The following is an 18,826-nucleotide window of genomic DNA, read 5'->3' as shown; positions in this document are numbered from 1 at the left end:
CATCTGCATGTGAAGCCATTCCGCCAGACACGTTGTCAAAGGTTTCGGGTAATTTCATTCAGAGACTACGCCATATTATTGCTACGCATGGTGGATATGTGGAAAATATCGTACTATAGAGTTTCCTAGACCGCAGCGCCATCTGTTGTTGACAATTGTAACTACTGTAATTTCGTAAGTTTGTCTGCCTGAAAATGTACTGTTGTCCCAAGCATATTACAACAAACGGTGTATTTCTATCGCTGCTCGTTTAGTTTGTATTGCCGTTTCAAATATACCGGTCATTTTTGAAACACCCTGTATATATATATATACTAGTTTCTCCTTCCAGGAAACACAAATTAGTCTCCTTCGTCTTGATGGCGAAGAAGCCATCTTGTGGAACAAAAAAAAACTTTTCTCAAAGCCAAAATCAAATTTCATTTTCCTTTAAGAAGAAATTATGAGGAATAAGTAAGGAAAAGTTTTCTTTATTTTATTTTATTTTATTTTTCTTTTATTTTTAATTTTTTTAATTTTATAGAAAGTCGTCGTGCGACTTGTAGTTAAAGACCAGTTCTTACAGGAGCGCCTGTAATGTCTCCGCCTACATCAGGCCAGCTCGTCCAAACGTGTCTTCTCATTGCGTAGGCGTGGGTTCTGGGTAGCAGATCTATTCAGTTCGGTTCGGTTAATACAGTTTTCAGCTTCTCAGGGCTTGGACGTTCCAGCTACGAGGTGGGTCATCGAAGGTGCTCCGTAAGAAATTGAAAAAATGTTGCTTGTAGCGTGGGTTACGGATCAGGACGCAGTGTCGTTCGTTGAGATAAGTCCAATATCCTAGCGTAGACTTGTCGCCAGAAGTAAAAAGATAGCGGATCGTGTGGCCACAGATCCAGTTCACAGAGTGAGTTTTGGCAGAGGGGTAGAAACTCTTATCGGGGTACAAAAGCATGTGGACGTCGATCTGAGCTGGTGTCGAGTAAGAAACGCCAAAATTCGCCGCGCAAGTGTCCAGACATCGAACGCTGTGCCACAGTGGAACCGGTGGACCATCCGTGTCATCCACTCCACAGTGGGTGCAGAGGGATGAATCGGCGAGATGGATGCGGTGTAGACGATCTCGGTTAACATGTTTGCCATTCACGGTGATGTACCACGCTGATTGAACGTCTGATTCGAGAAAACGCGCATGGATCGCCTTCCATATGTGTCGCCACACTTATTGTGGATACTTACGTTCGATGGGGTTGGACGGGCGGCACTGTTGTAACAATTCGGAGACTGTTTTCGTGAGGTACAAACGTGTAAGTGGTAAGGACCGGTAGACATAGCTGAACTCCAGGAAAAATCGTTGGATGTAATAAAAGGGTGTTGGAATGGTCGATACCAGTACTGGGGGCGGACAAGGAGGCCGGCGCAAAGGTGTGAAACAGGAGGCTAGTAAAGCTCTGCGGGCAACGATGCCAAAGTTTTAGTTGGGAGCTGTCGTAAAGTGCCTTGACACGAGTCGGCACGTGGATGAGTCCCACCCCGCCACGATCTCGTGGCAGTGCGAGGGATTCATACTGCACCTTGAATAACATCCCCGAGCTGACGAAGGAGCCGAAAGCCATCAACAGTCGTCGGGCCAGGAGATTTGGGACTGGTAGTACTTGAGCCACGTGTGGTATACGGGAAGCATGATACATGTTCACGTATTGCGCGCGTTGGATAACGTCGAGAGACCGTAGCCGGTGATCTGCGAGATTTGCTCTGATTGTCTGTAGCAAGCGTCTACCATTGATAGTCGCTGAGCGGCGCAGATCTGCTGCGAAATCAAGTCCGAGACATCGTATGGTGGCGGCGACACTAAGGGGGGCAACGCATCTCTCCGGCAAGCCCTCACCAATGAGCAGGACCTTGGATTTTGACACGTTGAGGCAGCTCCCCGACGCTTCGCCGTAAGTCGCCACCCATGTCAGTGCTACTCGTACTTCATCTTCACTGCGCAGATATAGTACTGTGTCGTCTGCGTAGGCTGTACAACAAAAACCGTGGCCGTGCACAGCCATACCCTCCAAACGTTGGCGCATGCCCTGGAGCAGGGGTTCCAAGGCGAAAGCATACAAAATCGTGGAAAAGGGGCAGCCTTGTCGTACAGATCGTGCGATGACCAGGGGCGGTGTGAGGCGACCATTGTACATGATTTTAGAGGTTGCACTACTCAACAGGCGCATAACCACTGTGACAATATCGCCAGGAAATCCCATATGCTCAAGAACTGTCCGTAAATAGAAGTGGTCAACACGGTCGAAAGCCTGGCTAAAGTCCAGTGAAGCCAAGGCGCCAGGCAGACGTTGATGCTGCGCCAATGCTATCATGTCTCTATAACGGCAAAGGGCCGTACGGATGTTGTTGTCGCCTCCTAGGGAAGTCTAGTCGCAGGATGTGATGTAACGCGCGACCTTCTTGAGTCGCGATGCCAATAGCCGTGTGAATATTTTCATGTCGCTGTTGAGCAAAGTAATTGGTCGATAGTCCTGGACCCTCGATAACCCGTGCGGTTTATGTACGGGGATAATAATGCCATTTAGAAAGGCGCTCGGGACCACTGTCATCGGTGACATCAGCTCTTGTGCGATTGCCGTCCACGTGGAAGCCAACAAATAGTGAAAACTTTTATAAAATTCGATGGGTATACCGTCAGGTCCAAGAGATCTGTTATTGGTACCCGCCTTGATAGCATCTACCTTCATCTGTGGTTACGTCGTCTTGGAGGTCATGCACTGCATCCTCCGGAAGAGTGTTCGTAGTAAGCTGAGCGACTTCTGTGATCAGTGCTGCAGAATGTGGTACGGCTGCGTAGAACCCGGCAAAATGAGCATGGAGAGCACGACCGAGGCTTTGTTGGATGTCGTGCCGGCGCCCTTCCACATCAGTGAGTACTTGGATCAGAGCTCATCGTCGTCGTTGTCGTTCCTGAAGGAGGTGGTACATCGACGGACGTTCTTGAGGGATACGATTAGAAGCACGAGAACGGACTACGGTTCCTTCCAAGTAACGCCGCATGATCAAGATCTGCGCCTTCGTGCGATGGACCATCGACTGCTGGACTGGCGAGAAAGGCATCGTCGCACAATCACGTAGTATGGTGTAGTAGAAGTGCAGGATATTAGTTTGACACGCCTTAAATTCCTTCCCATAACTCATCAGTGTCTTCCTGAGGGTCGGCTTTGCACAGGAGAGCCACCATGATAAGGTGGAATCATAGGCTTCTCGACGATGGCGGCATCGTGCCCACGCTTCTTCGACCATACGGCGACAGTCTGAGGAGATCAGGTGAGCGACATTGAGTTTCCACAGACCACGACTATGCCACACTCGCTGTCGGGCGGGAGTGACGTCACAGACGTACGCATCATGGTCTGATAAAGCCAAGGGCTAGACTTCCGCATGACGTGTGCCATCAGCAAGGGAGCGGGTAACGTAGATGCGATCTATGCGGCTTGACGAGTGAGAGGTGTAGAATGTATAGCACGGTTGAATTCCGTGGAGCTTCTTCCAAGTGTCAACAAGTCTTAGACGGTCGATGACCACTGAGAGAGATACACAAGGTGAATGTCGCGGGAGTTGGTCCGCGGGCTCTTGTGTCGAGTTAAAATCCCCACCGAGTACCAAGTCGTCCTGCGGACCGGTGAAGAGGGGTGTGACACTTTCGGCAAAAAAAGTTTGTCGGTCATGACGGCGGCCAGTTCTGGACGGTGCGTAGACATTAATAACACGCACGCCGAACAGTGTGAGGGCCATACCTCGCGCAGTGGGGAGGTAGATGACGTCCTCTGCGGGAGTCCGTCGCGTAGCAGGATGGCGACGCCGCTACCGGTGTCGGATGCGGGGGAAACATGGGCGTTGTATCCGGTGGGAACTAGGAAGTCAGCCACAAACACCTCTTGTAAGAGTGCTGTATCAACACCCACAGAGTAAATAGTGTCTCGGAACATGGCCAGTTTGTGGGGGGCACGAATGGTGGCAAGATTCATCGTGGCGATACGATATTGCTGTGTACGGCCATCCTCAATATTTGCCGAACGTGCGGTAGAAGTAGCCGGCAGGTGGAGACCCGCTGGTGGTGCCGCGGTGGTGATAATTACTGGCGAGGCGCCAGCCCCAGTGTCGCCGTGATGGACTCCTGTGCAGACACGCTGGCAGTCTGTTCCACTTCTTCTTCAACGTCATCGGCCCAGGAAGCTGACGACGTGGTCATGAGACGGTCACGTACTTCTGGAACGGGTGTTGTGGATTCCGCATCATGAGTGGCAGGGGGACCGCCGTCATCATTCGTTGACAACGGCGTGGACACGTCCCAGGCTGGGAGAGGAGGCGTCACAGGAGGGGCGCCTGTTGCTGCCACATCGCGTGACTGGACGCAATGCAATGTGGGAGATCACCGTCAGACATCAGGTCGACATCTCGCGGGGCCGTCTGAGAAAGGGCGTCATCGGAAGGCGTTCGTCGTCGTTTCCTGTGTTTGCGAGGCGACCGCTGTTTTCTGATGTGGCCTGAATCAGAATGTGGTCGCCCGACATCTGACGCCGAACCTGTCTGGACAAAGGCAGACGTCGGCACGACACCGAGGTCGACGTCCACGGTTCCAACAGGAACATCGGTTTCGGTCTGCAAACCGGACGGTCCTGAAGCGAGCACTGGAGGCGGCGCCGTGCTTGTGTCGTCGGCGCGTTGTGCTGCGGCGGGTGGCGTTGACGATGCTGCTGGCGCAATCGGGAGTTGCACGACGAGGTCCTGTGCAACCTTAGCGTAGGTGATGGGTAAGGACGTGACCGTCGAAGCCTGGGTTTCTTCACGTAACGGCGTCTGTATTAAACGGCGGTGTAAGCATTCGGAACGTACATGTGCCTCCTGGCCACATCCTGCGCACGTTCGTGGCTGTCCATCGTACATGACGATGGCCCTCACACCGCCAATCAGCAGGTACGATGGGACATGTTTCGTCAGCTCAATTTTTATTTGCCGGACGCCATTTAGTACGGGGTAGGTGGTAAATGTTTGCCACTTCTCCGCGACGTGACCCAAGACGGTGCCATATGGTTGGAAAGCGGCAATGACATCCTGAGGCACCTCGAACGTGAGCTCAAACACCCGCAATGTCCGGAGACCGAATCCAGCATGGGCGACTGTCACAGCACCCATGTGTCCATCAGAGTGTTTAAATTTTAGTCCGGTGGCATGACGGTGAATTATGTCAGTGCAAATTTCCTCCGTCGACATCTTGAAGTAGACAACGCTTCCAGTGATGGAAAAGTGTATGCCGATTGCGTCCTGGGGGTTCAAACGTAGATCCTCTCGGATGAACTGTTCGACTTCGAAAGCTCTGGGTCGCGGATGTTCGGCCTGAAACGCTACTTTGATCGTTGCACGGCGGTACGAGTGCGCCATGGATTACGTTAGTACTGGACTCGATAGACACAAACACCGCGACGCGGAAGTACACACCACCGAGAGCGGAGTGTCGGACGGCGCGCGGAGCAGCTCCGCACGCTAACACGGTTGTGGGCTGACCATGTCACTACAGCCGCACGGACTACTGCTGCACGCCTCCCGTCGAACCCAAATTCTCAACTTGCACCACACATTACTACTCATTAGCCTCATTGCTGGCGGCATCTAAACGCTTACCGTAGGAATCCAAAGTGTGCATCTGCACTGAATGGGTAATTGGCCACCATTGCCTTAATTATACGTGTGGTGAGGAGTTTAGAGGGGTTCCGCTCACTTGTCTCTTAAATGCCAAGATTGTGAAACACTGCACTCCTACAGGGTGTTTCAAAAATGACCGGTATATTTGAAACGGCAATAAATACTAAACGAGCAGCGATAGATATACACCGTTTGTTGCAATATGCTTGGGACAACAGTACATTTTCAGGCGGACAAACTTTCGAAATTACAGTAGTTACAATTTTCAACAACAGATGGCGCTGCAAGTGATGTGAACGATATAGAACACAACGCAGTCTGTGGGTGCGCCATTCTGTACGTCGTCTTTCTGCTGTAAGCGTGTGCTGTTCACAACGTGCAAGTGTGCTGTAGACAACATGGTTTATTCCTTAGAACAGAGGAATTTTCTGGTGTTGGAATTCCACCGTCTAGAACACAGTGTTGTTGCAACAAGACGACGTTTTCAACGGAGGTTTAATGTAACCAAAGGACCGAAAAGCGATACAATAAAGGATCTGTTTGAAAAATTTCAACGGACTGGGAACGTGACGGATGAACGTGCTGGAAAGGTAGGGCGACCGCGTACGGCAACCACAGAGGGCAACGCGCAGCTAGTGCAGCAGGTGATCCAACAGCGGCCTCGGGTTTCCGTTCGCCGTGTTGCAGCTGCGGTCCAAATGACGCCAACGTCCACGTATCGTCTCATGCGCCAGAGTTTACACCTCTATCCATACAAAATTCAAACGCGGCAACCCCTCAGCGCCGCTACCATAGCTGCACGAGAGACATTCGCTAACGATATAGTGCACAGGATTGATGACGGCGATATGCATGTGGGCAGCATTTGGTTTACTGACGAAGCTTATTTTTACCTGGACGGCTTCGTCAATAAACAGAACTAGCGCATATGGGGAACCGAAAAGCCCCATGTTGCAGTCCCATCGTCCCTGCATCCCCAAAAAGTACTGGTCTGGGCCGCCATTTTTTCCAAAGGAATCATTGGCCCATTTTTCAGATCCGAAACGATTACTGCATCACGCTATCTGGACATTCTTCGTGAATTTGTGGCGGTGCAAACTGCCTTAGACGACACTGCGAACACATCGTGGTTTATGCAAGATGGTGCCCGGCCACATCGCACGGCCGACGTCTTTAATTTCCTGAATGAATATTTCGATGATCGTGTGATTGCTTTGGGCTATCCGAAACATACAGGAGGCGGCGTGGATTGGCCTCCCTATTCGCCAGACATGAACCCCTGTGACTTCTTTCTGTGGGGACACTTGAAAGACCAGGTGTACCGCCAGAATCCACAAACAATTGAACAGCTGAAGCAGTACATCTCATCTGCATGTGAAGCCATTCCGCCAGACACGTTGTCAAAGGTTTCGGGTAATTTCATTGAGAGACTACGCCATATTATTACTACGCATGTGGAAAATATCGTACTATAGAGTTTCCCAGACCGCAGCGCCATCTGTTGTTGAAAATTGTAACTACTGTAATTTCGAAAGTTTGTCTGCCTGAAAATGTACTGTTGTCCCAAGCATATTGCAACAAACGGTGTATTTCTATCGCTGCTCGTTTAGTTTTTATTGCCGTTTCAAATATACCGGTCATTTTTGAAACACCCTGTAAATCAGGCAAAATAATTGGGTAATTACAAAAACCTAATGGTTCGTTGTGTAATCAAATAAGCAGTATCCCAACACCACTAACCATATATAATGCCGCATGATTTTGACATGCGTGTCGACACAAGTCTTGCACAAATTTCATTAGAGTGTCCACTGGGAAATGGGAATGGCATTTTCCTTTTCTGAAGTGCGTAAAATGACTAGCGCATCCATAAAGCGTGCTGTTAGTTGTTAGAATGCTGAAGCAAACTGATGTGTGGTACTTACGCCCACAGAACTGTCCTGGACATCCGAGACGCTCGCCACGTCCGACTGCTGAGCGATGGATTCAGTTTCTTGAACGGACTGACCGTCATCTCTGTGAATCACCTGTAACGCCGAAATCCAAGTGAAGAGCGATTTAGTCTCCACCTCTTTACCAGAGAACAAACAAAAGATGAAATAGCCTTTCAGTTGCGAGATAGTATTTACACATGGGACTGTACAACAGTACTGCTACTCGCTGATATACAAGGCGACTATAACTATTTATAGTTAACAGCCTGTAGGTTGCAAATTACAGATCGAATGAAAGAGAAACTATAGGTGAAATATTTTAAGGATATAATGGAGAGAGCGTCCAGTAAAGAAAATTCTTAATGCTACTGGCATGTTACGTAGCGTAATGGTAAGCATGATATCTATTGTCTGTTAAACTGCAACATTCATATGGGTCTGTTCAGAGTAGGGCTCCATGTCTGCTGCCTTCCTTTGCTCTTTTCCAAAATCACCAAAACATTGTCCACACCTCGCCTACCGAAACCAGCCTATCAAACCCTACATTACAGCATTACCCTACTCGCTCTTCTCCCACATGGGCAAAATGTAAACTAAGAAAGAAATTCTTGAAAAATCTGATTTATTTTAGTTATTTCGTAAAATGAAATATCATCCCAACAATATTTTCTGTATTTTCTGACATATAACAACACTCGAAACAGTTATCATTCTCATGTCACTTGACGAAACAAATAGTGCATACTATTCAAGGTAAATTATCATATTAAAATACAATAAAAATAGTTTTTATGAAAACTTGTATTTAACTGGTAAGACAACCTTATTATATTAAGAAAACATAAAAATTAATTAACAGAATAATAATACAAAAGAAAAAATAATAATTTACACAGTACCTGTAAGACAAATCGGAAATAAAAAACTAATTTGAAAGAAGTGCATAAGTGTAATGCTGAAATGTAAACTGCTAATGTAAAGCATATGCTTAGTAACGTAGATTTTGTTTCGTAAATGATTTGTTCCTCGTTTCTGTATCTGTAGAATAGTCATTTCCATTAGAAAAATCAATATTTCATTCTCAATTAGTTTTTGTTGATAGTGTTATCAAACCAGATAACCGTTCTTAACTCATTGCAGAACGTAATAGCTATCAATTCTGGATGTTGATTGGAAAAGGGATTTTATTCACTTCGAGGCTAACCTGATAGAAAACGTTCTCACGGCTACGTCCAGTAGGGGAGGCTCACAATGCATGCGAAGTGTAGCTGTCGGATCCTACTAGACCCTTTTAAGGACTAGTGAGTTTTCCATGACGTAGGTTTTTCTGGTGCCATTTTAAATTTAAAAAACTTCGGAAACCCTCTAACATGGGGAAGCACTTACCAAAGGAGTTTTCAGACAACATGATATATCCAGTTCCTGGCCCACGGAATAATTTTGCTCATATAGTGCTCTAAAGCAGGCGTTATTCAAACGTTTCGTCCCAGGGGACAAACTGTATCCCGTGCACATTTAATGATTCCTTGTTTTGGAAGTTTTATCGACAACGCATATTCACTCGAAGCTGGTGAAATTTTATAAGGAGCCTGCTTCTTCAGCCACGATATGAGCGGTTGGGTTCAGATTTCTCCGTGCTCCCCTTTACGCTCGGTCCTCATTAAAATGTTCAAAAACGTAAACTATAGAGGGAAACATCTAGAAAGCTGTTTTGTCCAGCATGCTTCTCACCTCCGACATAGAGCATCCGCAATTATCCACATCAATTTCATTAAATGACGGAGTCAGTTGCACTGAAAACGTATTGATTTAAACGACCAATTTCGGCCCTTAGGCCATTAGCAAGTTTTTAATTATTTCCGTACGTAAAAAATTAATAATATCGAGAAATTACTAGATATGATGTTGGACAATCGGCAACTGAAGATATCTGAAATAGCTGACAATATAGGATGTCAAAATAAGAAGGAATAGGATACATTTTACATTTCAGATGCCGGCCGGGGTGGCCGAGCGGTTCTAGGCGCTACAGTCTGGACCGCGCGACCGCTACGGTCGCAGGTTCGAATCCTGCCTCGGGCATGGATGTGTGTGATGTCCTTAGGTTAGTTAGGTTTAAGTAGTTCTAAGTTCTAGGGCACTGATGACCTCAGAAGTTAAGTCCAATAGTGCTCAGAGCCGTTTGAACCATTTGAACATTTCAGATGAAATATTATCTGTGAGAAGTCATCATAAGAGGTGAGTGCTGCATCTATTGGACAACAGAAAAATGAAAAGCGAGCCCGAATTTCTCAGCAAGTTTTGGACATCTGTAGAAAGAATATATTGCATTTTCTCTACCAACTTTTTATTGTGGATTAGGAGGTCCAGCATTTCACGCCAGAATCATACGCCACACAAAGTTAGTGGTTGTGAGTTAGGGAGTCTGTGGTTGGGGAAGTGATCTATTAATTACCCTGAAAAGGGTAAAACTGTTGCGTTACATTAGTCATATTCCTTGGGTACTGTGAAGAGGGATCATTGGCATGTGGAAAGCCGTGAAAGTAGATTTTTTTTAACGTGCAGCACAACGAAATGACAAAGTCACGTTAGTCGCCTCCATAAAAGAGCACACAGTTGGCATGGAGGGTTGAAGATGCTGTAGAACTGTTACCTGACCGTCATGTGATCTTCCAGCGCTGACGGAAGTCATGACAGTGAAGAGGTGTGTGTGTGTGTGTGTGTGTGTGTGTGTGTGTGTGTGTGTGTGTGTGTGTGTGTGTGTGTATGTGTGTGTGCCAGTTGGTTACATGGAGTTAGATCAGTAATGTGAATTGACGTTGAACCGTCACGGAGAGCCGTAAAGGAGCCATCATGTTTGGATGTGCCCTTGGCTGCACAACGAATGAAGCTGCCCGATTTGTTGCTGTATTGACAAGAATTGCCCGGCGTGTCCACAAGGGATGGCGTACCACTCGCTGCCATGCAAAACAGCGTAAGAACAGTGGTCGTAAAAGATCCTACAGGGCAGTGCAGTGATCGCAAATGCATTCCGCGCCATGCCTATGACAATTGGCTTCAGACCCTACAGGAACTGCTGCCGTCAACGAATGCCGGTGTACGCTCTGGTGACCGAAGTCATGGGATTGCTCCAATATAGTGTCGAACCTCCTTTTGTCCAGTGTACTACTCGACGTCGCATGGATTCAACAGCTCTTTAGAAGTCTAAGAACCTTCAACATCGCAGCGCGTCAGCAATCGTTGGTTAATATATTAAAAAACTAAAAATCCGTCTCCTGCCCGAGGCAGGAATCGAATTTGCGACCGTAGCGGCCGCGTGGGTACAGACTGACGCGCCTAGAACCGCTCGGCCACACCGGCCGGCTTTTGGAGCTAGAAACAAGGGACATTCCATTTCGGAAATCGTTAGGGAATTCCATATTTTGCGATCTACAATGCCAAGAGAGTCCCGAGAATACCAAATCTTAGGCGTTACCTCTCACCACGGGCAACGCAGTGGCCGACGGCCTACTTTTAACGATCGAGAGCAGCGGCGTTTAAGCAGAGATGTCAGTGCTAACAGACAAGCAACAGTGCATGAAATAACCTCACAAATCAAGGGATGGTGGTAAGTACGGCGAACATAACCTTTAGGACAGTGCGGTGAAATTTGGCTTCAAGGGGCTGTGGCAGCAAACGACAGACGCGAGTGCCTTTCGTAACAGCACGACATCGCTTGTTGTGGCTCTCCTGGTTGAACTCTGGACGACTGGAGAATCTTGGCCTGGTCAAATGAGTCCCGTTTTCAGTTAGTAAGAGCTGAGGGTAAGGTTCGGGTACGGCGCAGACCACACGAAGCCATGGACCCAAACTGTCAACAAGGCACTGTGCAAGCTGGTGGTGGGTCCATGATGGTGTGGGCTGTGTTTACATGGAATGCGCAGCGTCCTCTCGTCCAACAGAACCGATAATTGATGGGAAATGGTTATGTTCGGCTACTTGGAGACCATTTGCAACCATTTATGGACTTCATGTTCCCAAACAACGATTGAATTTTTATGGATGATAAAACGCCGTGTCACCGGCCCACAATTGTTCATGACTAGTTTACGAGGTGCATTCAAGTTCTAAGGCCTCCGATTTTTTTCTCCGGACTGGAAGGAGATAGAAACATGCGCATTGTTTTAAAATGAGGCCGCGTTCATTGTCAATACGTCCCAGAGATGGCAGCACCGTACGCCAGATGGAATTTTACCGCCAGCGGCGATAATGAGAACTGTTGTAAATACTTAAAATGGCGACGTTTTCCGTACTTGAACAGCGTGCAATCATTCGTTTTTTGAATTTGCGTGGTGTGAAACCAATTGAAATTCATCGACAGTTGAAGGAGACATGTGGTGATGGAGTTATGGACGTGTCGAAAGTGCGTTCGTGGGTGCGACAGTTTAATGAAGGCAGAACATCGTGCGACAACAAACCGAAACAACCTCAGGCTCGCACAACCCGGTCTGACGACACGATCGAGAAAGTGGAGAGAATTGTTTTGGGGGATCGCCGAATGTCCGTTGAACAGATCGCCTCCAGAGTTGGCATTTCTATGAGTTCTGTGCACACAATCCTACATTACGATCTGAAAATGCGAAAAGTGTCAACCGAGTGGGTGCCACGAATGCTGATGGACGACCACACGGCTGCCCGTGTGGCATGTTGCCAAGCAATGTTGACGCGCAACGACAGCACGAATGGGACTTTCTTTTCGTCGGTTGTGACAATGGATGAGATGTGGATGGGCCATGACTCGCCATAAATTGCCAACTTGCAGTTTATGGCGGATCATGGACCATCGAACATAGGCCGGTGTGAGGTGGAGCGTACACCATCAACTTAAGTAGGTTTTGACTTTGTACATATGTACTGTTTGTGTTTTCCTTTTTTTTCGTTTATAAATGTATAGCTATGGTGTTGTTTTAATCATTGACAAAGGTCTTCTTAGGCACTTGTGGGTTTTATTGTTGTTCTGAAGAAGGTGTAGTTATCTACGCCGAAACCTAGGTTAACACTAGGTGCTTTTTTCGCAATCGAGGCGGGTTTTTAGTTTTTTAATACGTTAGAATTCTCTTGCAGAAATATTGAGCCATGCTTTCTCTACAGCCGTCCATAATTACGAAAGGTGTTGGCGGTGTAGGGTTTTGTGCACGAACTGACCTCTCGATTATGTCCCATAAACGCTCTGCGGGATTCACGTCGGGCGATCTGTGTGGCCAAATCATTCGCCCGAATTGTCCAGAATGTTCTTTAAACCAGTCGCGAACAATTGTGGGCTGGTGACACGGCGTTTTATCATCCATAAAAATTCAATCGTTGTTTGGGAACATGAAGTCCATGAATCTTTGCAAATGGTCTCCAGGTAGCCGAACATAACCATTTCCCATCAATTATCGGTTCTGTTGTACGAGAGGACACTGCGCACTCCATGTAAACACAGCCCACACCATCATGTAGCCACCACCAGCTTGCACAGTGCCTTGTTGACAGTTTGGGTCCATGGCTTCGTGTGGTCTGCGCCATACCCGAACCTTACCCTCAGCTCTTACTAACTGAAAACGGGACTCATTTGACCAGGCCAAGATTCTCCAGTCGTCCAGAGTTCAACCAGGAGAGCCACAACAAGCGATGTCGTGCTGTTACGAAAGGCACTCGCGTCTGTCGTTTGCTGCCATAGCCCCTTGAAGCCAAATTTCACCGCACTGTCCGAAAGGTTATGTTCGCCGTACTTACCACCATCCCTTGATTTGTGAGGTTATTTCATGTATTGTTGCTTGTCTGTTAGCACTGACATCTCTGCTTAAACGTCGCTGCTCTCGATTGTTAAAAGTAGGCCGTCGGCCACTGCGTTGTCCGTGGTGAGAGGTAACGCCTAAGATTTGGTATTCTCGGGACTCTCTTGGCATTGTAGATCGAAAAATATGGAATTCCCTAACGATTTCCGAAATGGAATGTCCCTTGTTTCTAGCTCCAAAAGCCGGCCGGTGTGGCCGAGCGGTTCTAGGCGCGTCAGTCTGGAACCACGCGGCCGCTACGGTCGCCAGTTCGAATCCTGCCTCGGGCATGGATGTGCGTGATGTCCTTAAGTTAGTTGGGTTTAAGTAGTTCTAAGTTCTAGGGGACTGATGACCTCCGATGTTAAGTCCCATAGTGCTCAGAGCCATTTGAACCATCTAGCTCCGAGTACCATTCCGCATTCAAAGTCTGTTAATTCCCATTGTGCGGCCATAATCACGTCCGAAACCTTTTCAGTTGACTGACCTGGGTACAAATGAAACTGCTCCTTTATATTTGTGTACGTGATAATACCGCCACCTGTATAAGTGCAAATCGCTATCCCATCGCTTTCACACAAGTGTGTATTAGTCAGTTTTCGAGCTAACGTTGCAAACAGACCTGCAAGCAATGGAGATTTTGAAACGAGTACCTTGCAAGAGGTCATTTTTGACAACAGCACATGAAGCTGGACGTCTTTTGAGGGCCAGATAACAAAGGAACTGGACAGTAACCGATGGAGGTGTTTAGGAAGGTCAGACGATTTGCGATGTTGCCTCGTTTAAAATTATGTAAGGCATCGAGTGCTCCGAACCGTTTAACCTGCACAGTGTGGATGCTGTAGTTCAGACTGGAGATTGTTCTGTGTTTATTCAGGGCTACTTTTCTTGCCAGGCATTGGGCCCATTCATTTAGATTGCCGAGTACATGAACCAAGTATGTTTATTTCATCATTCCCCGTGTCAAGTATCGCCCGTTTGACGGTGTTGATGCAGCGCAATGCAACGTAGCGCAACCACCAAGCGCGAACACAGCGTGTCTCTCCTAAAAGTCCTCAGGCACATTTTCTCTGCTGTTTCGGCAGATATTTGAAATTTCTTTTTTGCAATGTATAGCTGGAGAGACCCCAAAGAAACACTGCTCGTCACGTCTTTCATGTGTCGCCCAGCGTAGACGGAAAGCACCGATTTAGGTTCCCTGTGCAAACTTAATGATTTTTAAAACGGAATTTTCGTGCCGGTTCGATAGAGGGGTCCAAAATCAGTGTACGGCGATACCTGCTTTGTCGACTGATAATAAGAGGGAAAGTGAAACAGGAATAATAACCAACGCCGGCCGGCGTGGTCGAGTGATTCTAGGCGCTACAGTCTGGAAGCGCGCGTCCGCTACGGCCGCAGGTTCGAATCCTGCCTCGGGCATGGATGTGTGTGATGTCCTTAGGTTAGTTAGGTTTAAGTAGTTCTAAGTTCTAGGGGACTGATGACCTCCCATAGTGCTCAGAGCCATTTGAACCATTTTTTTGAAGAATAACCAGTACTTCAGCAGTGACTAAACAGTGCTAGGCTTACTGGATGGCGGCAGCATACAACGCGGGACATGGTTAAGCTGTTGCTGATGGAGTACTGGTTATTCCCCGTATTTTACTCTCCCTGTCAATACTCATCGATAAAACTAATATCGCCGAGACTAATTTAGAACCCCTCTATCAAATGGGCACATTGAATTACGCTTTAAAAACCGTTTTGTTCGTAATAGGAAACAAACAGACGCTTTCCGTCGACATTGGGAGTGGCATAAAAGACGCGATCATCAGTATCTGTTTGGGTTGATTCCAGCTATAGATTGCAAAAAATAAAATGCAAATATCCATCGAAACAGAGAAAATGCGCCAGACGACTATTAGGAGAGACACCCAGTATAAGCACCGACATGCAAGCTGGCGATTAGTGTGGTATTCTACGTCGACATCTACATTCTTACTCTGAGTTCACACTTAAGTGCCTGGCAGAGGGTTCATCGAACCATTTTCATACTACCATTTCACTCTCGCATGGCGCCCGCATCTCGTGGTCGTGCGGTAGCGTTCTCGCTTCCCACGCCCGGGTTCTCTGGTTCGATTCCCGGCGGGTCAGGGATTTTCTCTGCCTCGTGATGGCTGGGTGTTGTGTGCTGTCCTTAGGTTAGTTAGGTTTAAGTAGTTCTAAGTTCTAGGGGACTGATGACCATAGATGTTAAGTCCCATAGTGCTCAGAGCCATTTTGAACTCTCGCATGGCGCGTGGGAAAAAGGAACTCCTAAATCTTTCCGTTCGAGCTCTGATTCTCTTATTTTATTATGATGATCATTTCTCCCTACGTAGGTGGGTGTCAACAAAATATTCCCGCATTCGGAAGAGAAAGTTGGTGATTCAAATTTCGTAAACAGATCTCGCTGCAGCGATTGAAATTTCGTAAATAGATCTCACCGCGAAGAAAACCGCCTTTGTTTCAATGATTGCCACCCCAACTCGCGTATCATATCAGTGACACTCTCACCCCTATTGCGCGATAACACGAAACGGACTGCCGTTCTTTGCACTTTTTCGATGTCCTCCGTCAATCCTACCTGGTAAGGATCCCACACCACGCAGCAATATTCCATCAGAGGATGGACAAGTGTAACGTAGGCTGTCTGTTTAATGAATTTGTCGCATCTTCTAACGTAAGAGTTCTGCCAACAAAGCGCAGTCTTTGTTTCACCTCAAAAATGGTTCAAATGGCCCTGAGCACTGTAGAACTTAACTTCTGAGGTCATCAGTCCCCTAGAACTTAGAACTACTTAAACCTAACTAACCTAAGGACATCATACACATCCATGCCCGAGGCAGGATTCGAACCTGCGGCCGTAGCGGTCGCAGGTTCCAGACTGTAGCGCCTAGAACCTCTCGGCCACCTCGGCCGGCTTGTTTCGCCTCCCCCACATTATTATCTATGTGGTTTTTCCAGTTTAAGTTGCTCGTAATTGTAATTCTTGGGTATTTAGTCGAATTGACAGCCCTTAGATTTGTGCGATTTATCGTATAACCAAAATTTATCGGATTTCTTTTAGTACCCATGTGGATGACCTCCCACTTTTCCTTCTTTAGTGCCAATTACCACTTTTCGCACCATACAGAAATTCTCTCTGGATCATTTTGTAATTCGAAATGATCGTCTGATGATTTTACTAGACGGTAAATTACAGCGTCATCTGCAAACAATCATGTCATGTGTGTCAGACGTGCGTATGATAAGTGCGGTATGGTGAACTATGGAGACGTTATTACCAAATGCGTCCAAACAGGACCAAAGTGCTGTTATTCTCTTCTTGGCTGCCGAAGGACAAACATCGGTAGACATCCAAAGGAGAATGAAGAATATATGAGGGTTCGAACTTTAATAGTGGCAACTATTTATTTACAGCCCGTTCAATATAGATACGTGTTTCAAAGTTTTATTGACCTTCAAAGTGTATAGCCCGTTGCCAGCGATGTGGAAGTCGTAGGATACTCTTAGCAGTGCCAGTTGTGTTGATAGTTCGAGAGACAAGGTCTATTGCCCGACGAATTTGTAGCAGTTCTGAAGCGAATGCCATGAAGTGTTTTCTTCAGTTTAGAAATAGAGTTGAACTCACGAGGGCGTAAGTCAGGGGAGTGCAGTAGGTAGTATAACACTTAACAGCCACATCAGTCAAACAAATCAGTAACAGCTTGCATTGTACGTGCTTGAGCATTGTCCTGCAAAATGATGGTCAGGTCCTGCTGAAATTGTCATCACTTCTGTCTCTATGCTGTTCAGTTTTGGAACGCAACCTACGACCAGCTTAGAGACAGAAGTGATGACACTTTCTGCAGGACATGACCATCACTTTGCAGGACAATGATCAAGCACGTACAATGCAAGCTGTTACTGATTTGAAACTTCCTGGCAGATTAAAACTGTGTGCCGGGCCGAGACTCGAACTCGGGACCTTTTCTTTTAGCGGGCAAGTGCTCTACCAACTGAGCTAACCAAGCACGACTCACGACCCGTCCTCACAGCTTTACCTCTGCCAGTACCTCGTTCCTACCTTCCAAACTTTACAGAAGCTCTCCTGCACATTTTTAATCTGCCAGGAAGTTTCATATCAGCGTACACTCTGCTGCAGAGTGAAAATCTCATTCTGTTACTGATTTGTTTGACTGATGGGGCTGCTAAGTACTATACCACCTACTGCACTCCCCTGACTTCAGCTCTCGTGAGTTCAACTCGGTTTTTAAACTGAAGGAAACACTTCACGGCATTCGCTTCAGAACTGCTACAAATTCGTCGGCCAATAGACCGCGCCGCTCGAACTGTCAACACAACTGGCACTGCTAACAAGGGAACCTCCCCATCGCACCCCCCTCAGATTTAGTTATAAGTTGGCGCAGTGGATAGGCCTTGAAAAACTGAACACAGATCAATCGAGAAAACAGGAAGAAGTTGTGTGGAACTGTGAAAAAAATGAGTAAAATATACAAACTGAGTAGTCCATGCGAAGATATGCAACATAAAGGAGAATGGGAGTCAAGGAGCGCCATGGTCCCGTGGTTAGCGAGAGCAGCTACGGAACGAGAGGTCCTAGGTTCAAGTCTTCCCTCGAGCGAATAGTTTAATTTTTTATTTTCAGTTTATGTGACAAACTCTTATGTTTTCATCACTTTTTTGGAGTGATTATCACATCCACAAGAAAACCTGAATCGGGCAAGGTAGAAGAATCTTTTTACCCATTCGCTAAGTGTACAAGTTAGGTGGGTCGACAACATTTTCCTGTCATGTGACGCACATGCCGTCACCAGTGTCGTATAGAATATATCAGACGTGTTTTCCTGTGGAGGAATAGGTTGACCTATGACCTTGCGATCAAATGTTTTCGGTTCCCATTGGAGAGGCACGTCCTTTCGTCTACTAATCGCATGGTTTTGCGGTGCGGTCGCAAAACACAGACACTAAACTTATTGCAGTGAAGAGCGACGTCAATGAACGAACGACGGATCATAACTTTGCAAAAATAAAGTAAGTAAACTTTTCGCTCGAGGGATGACTTGAACCAAGGACCTTTCGTTCAGCAGCTACTCACGCTAACCACGGGACCACGGCGGTCCTAGGCTTATATTCTCCTTGATGTTGCCTATGTTGCGCATGGACTACTCAGTTTGTATATTTTACTAATTTTTTTCATAGTTCCACACAACTTCTTCCTGTTTTCTCGATTGATCTGTGTTCAGTTTTTCAAGGCCTATCCACTGTGCCAACTTATAACTAAATCTGAAGGGGGTGCGATGGGGAGGTTCCCTTGTAAGAGTATCTTACGACTACCACATCGCTGGCACCGGGTTATACACAATGCTGGTGACCACTTTGAAGGTCAGTAAAACT

At 47.0% G+C, this 18,826-nt stretch overlaps 1 protein-coding gene across 3 annotated transcripts in view; it reads right to left on the bottom strand.

Moving 5' to 3' along the window:
* The window catches only part of LOC126094681 (dihydropyrimidinase-like), a 346,768-nt gene that overhangs the window by 110,774 nt on the left and 217,168 nt on the right, over nt 1-18,826 (bottom strand). For 2 of the 3 annotated variants that reach the window (XM_049909199.1, XM_049909198.1), the window contains exon 3: nt 7,602-7,703. The exons of the other annotated variant lie outside the window; for it this stretch is intronic. In XM_049909199.1, the coding sequence (XP_049765156.1) occupies nt 7,602-7,703 (102 nt within the window). The remainder of the gene's footprint in view (nt 1-7,601; nt 7,704-18,826) is intronic. 3 annotated transcript variants of the gene reach the window in all.

This window comes from Schistocerca cancellata, chromosome 8 (assembly GCF_023864275.1).
Source record: "Schistocerca cancellata isolate TAMUIC-IGC-003103 chromosome 8, iqSchCanc2.1, whole genome shotgun sequence".
Classification (NCBI taxonomy): Eukaryota; Metazoa; Arthropoda; class Insecta; order Orthoptera; family Acrididae; genus Schistocerca; species Schistocerca cancellata.
Note: the sequence above shows the minus strand (reverse complement) of the source record. Positions and strands in the feature narration are given on the sequence as shown.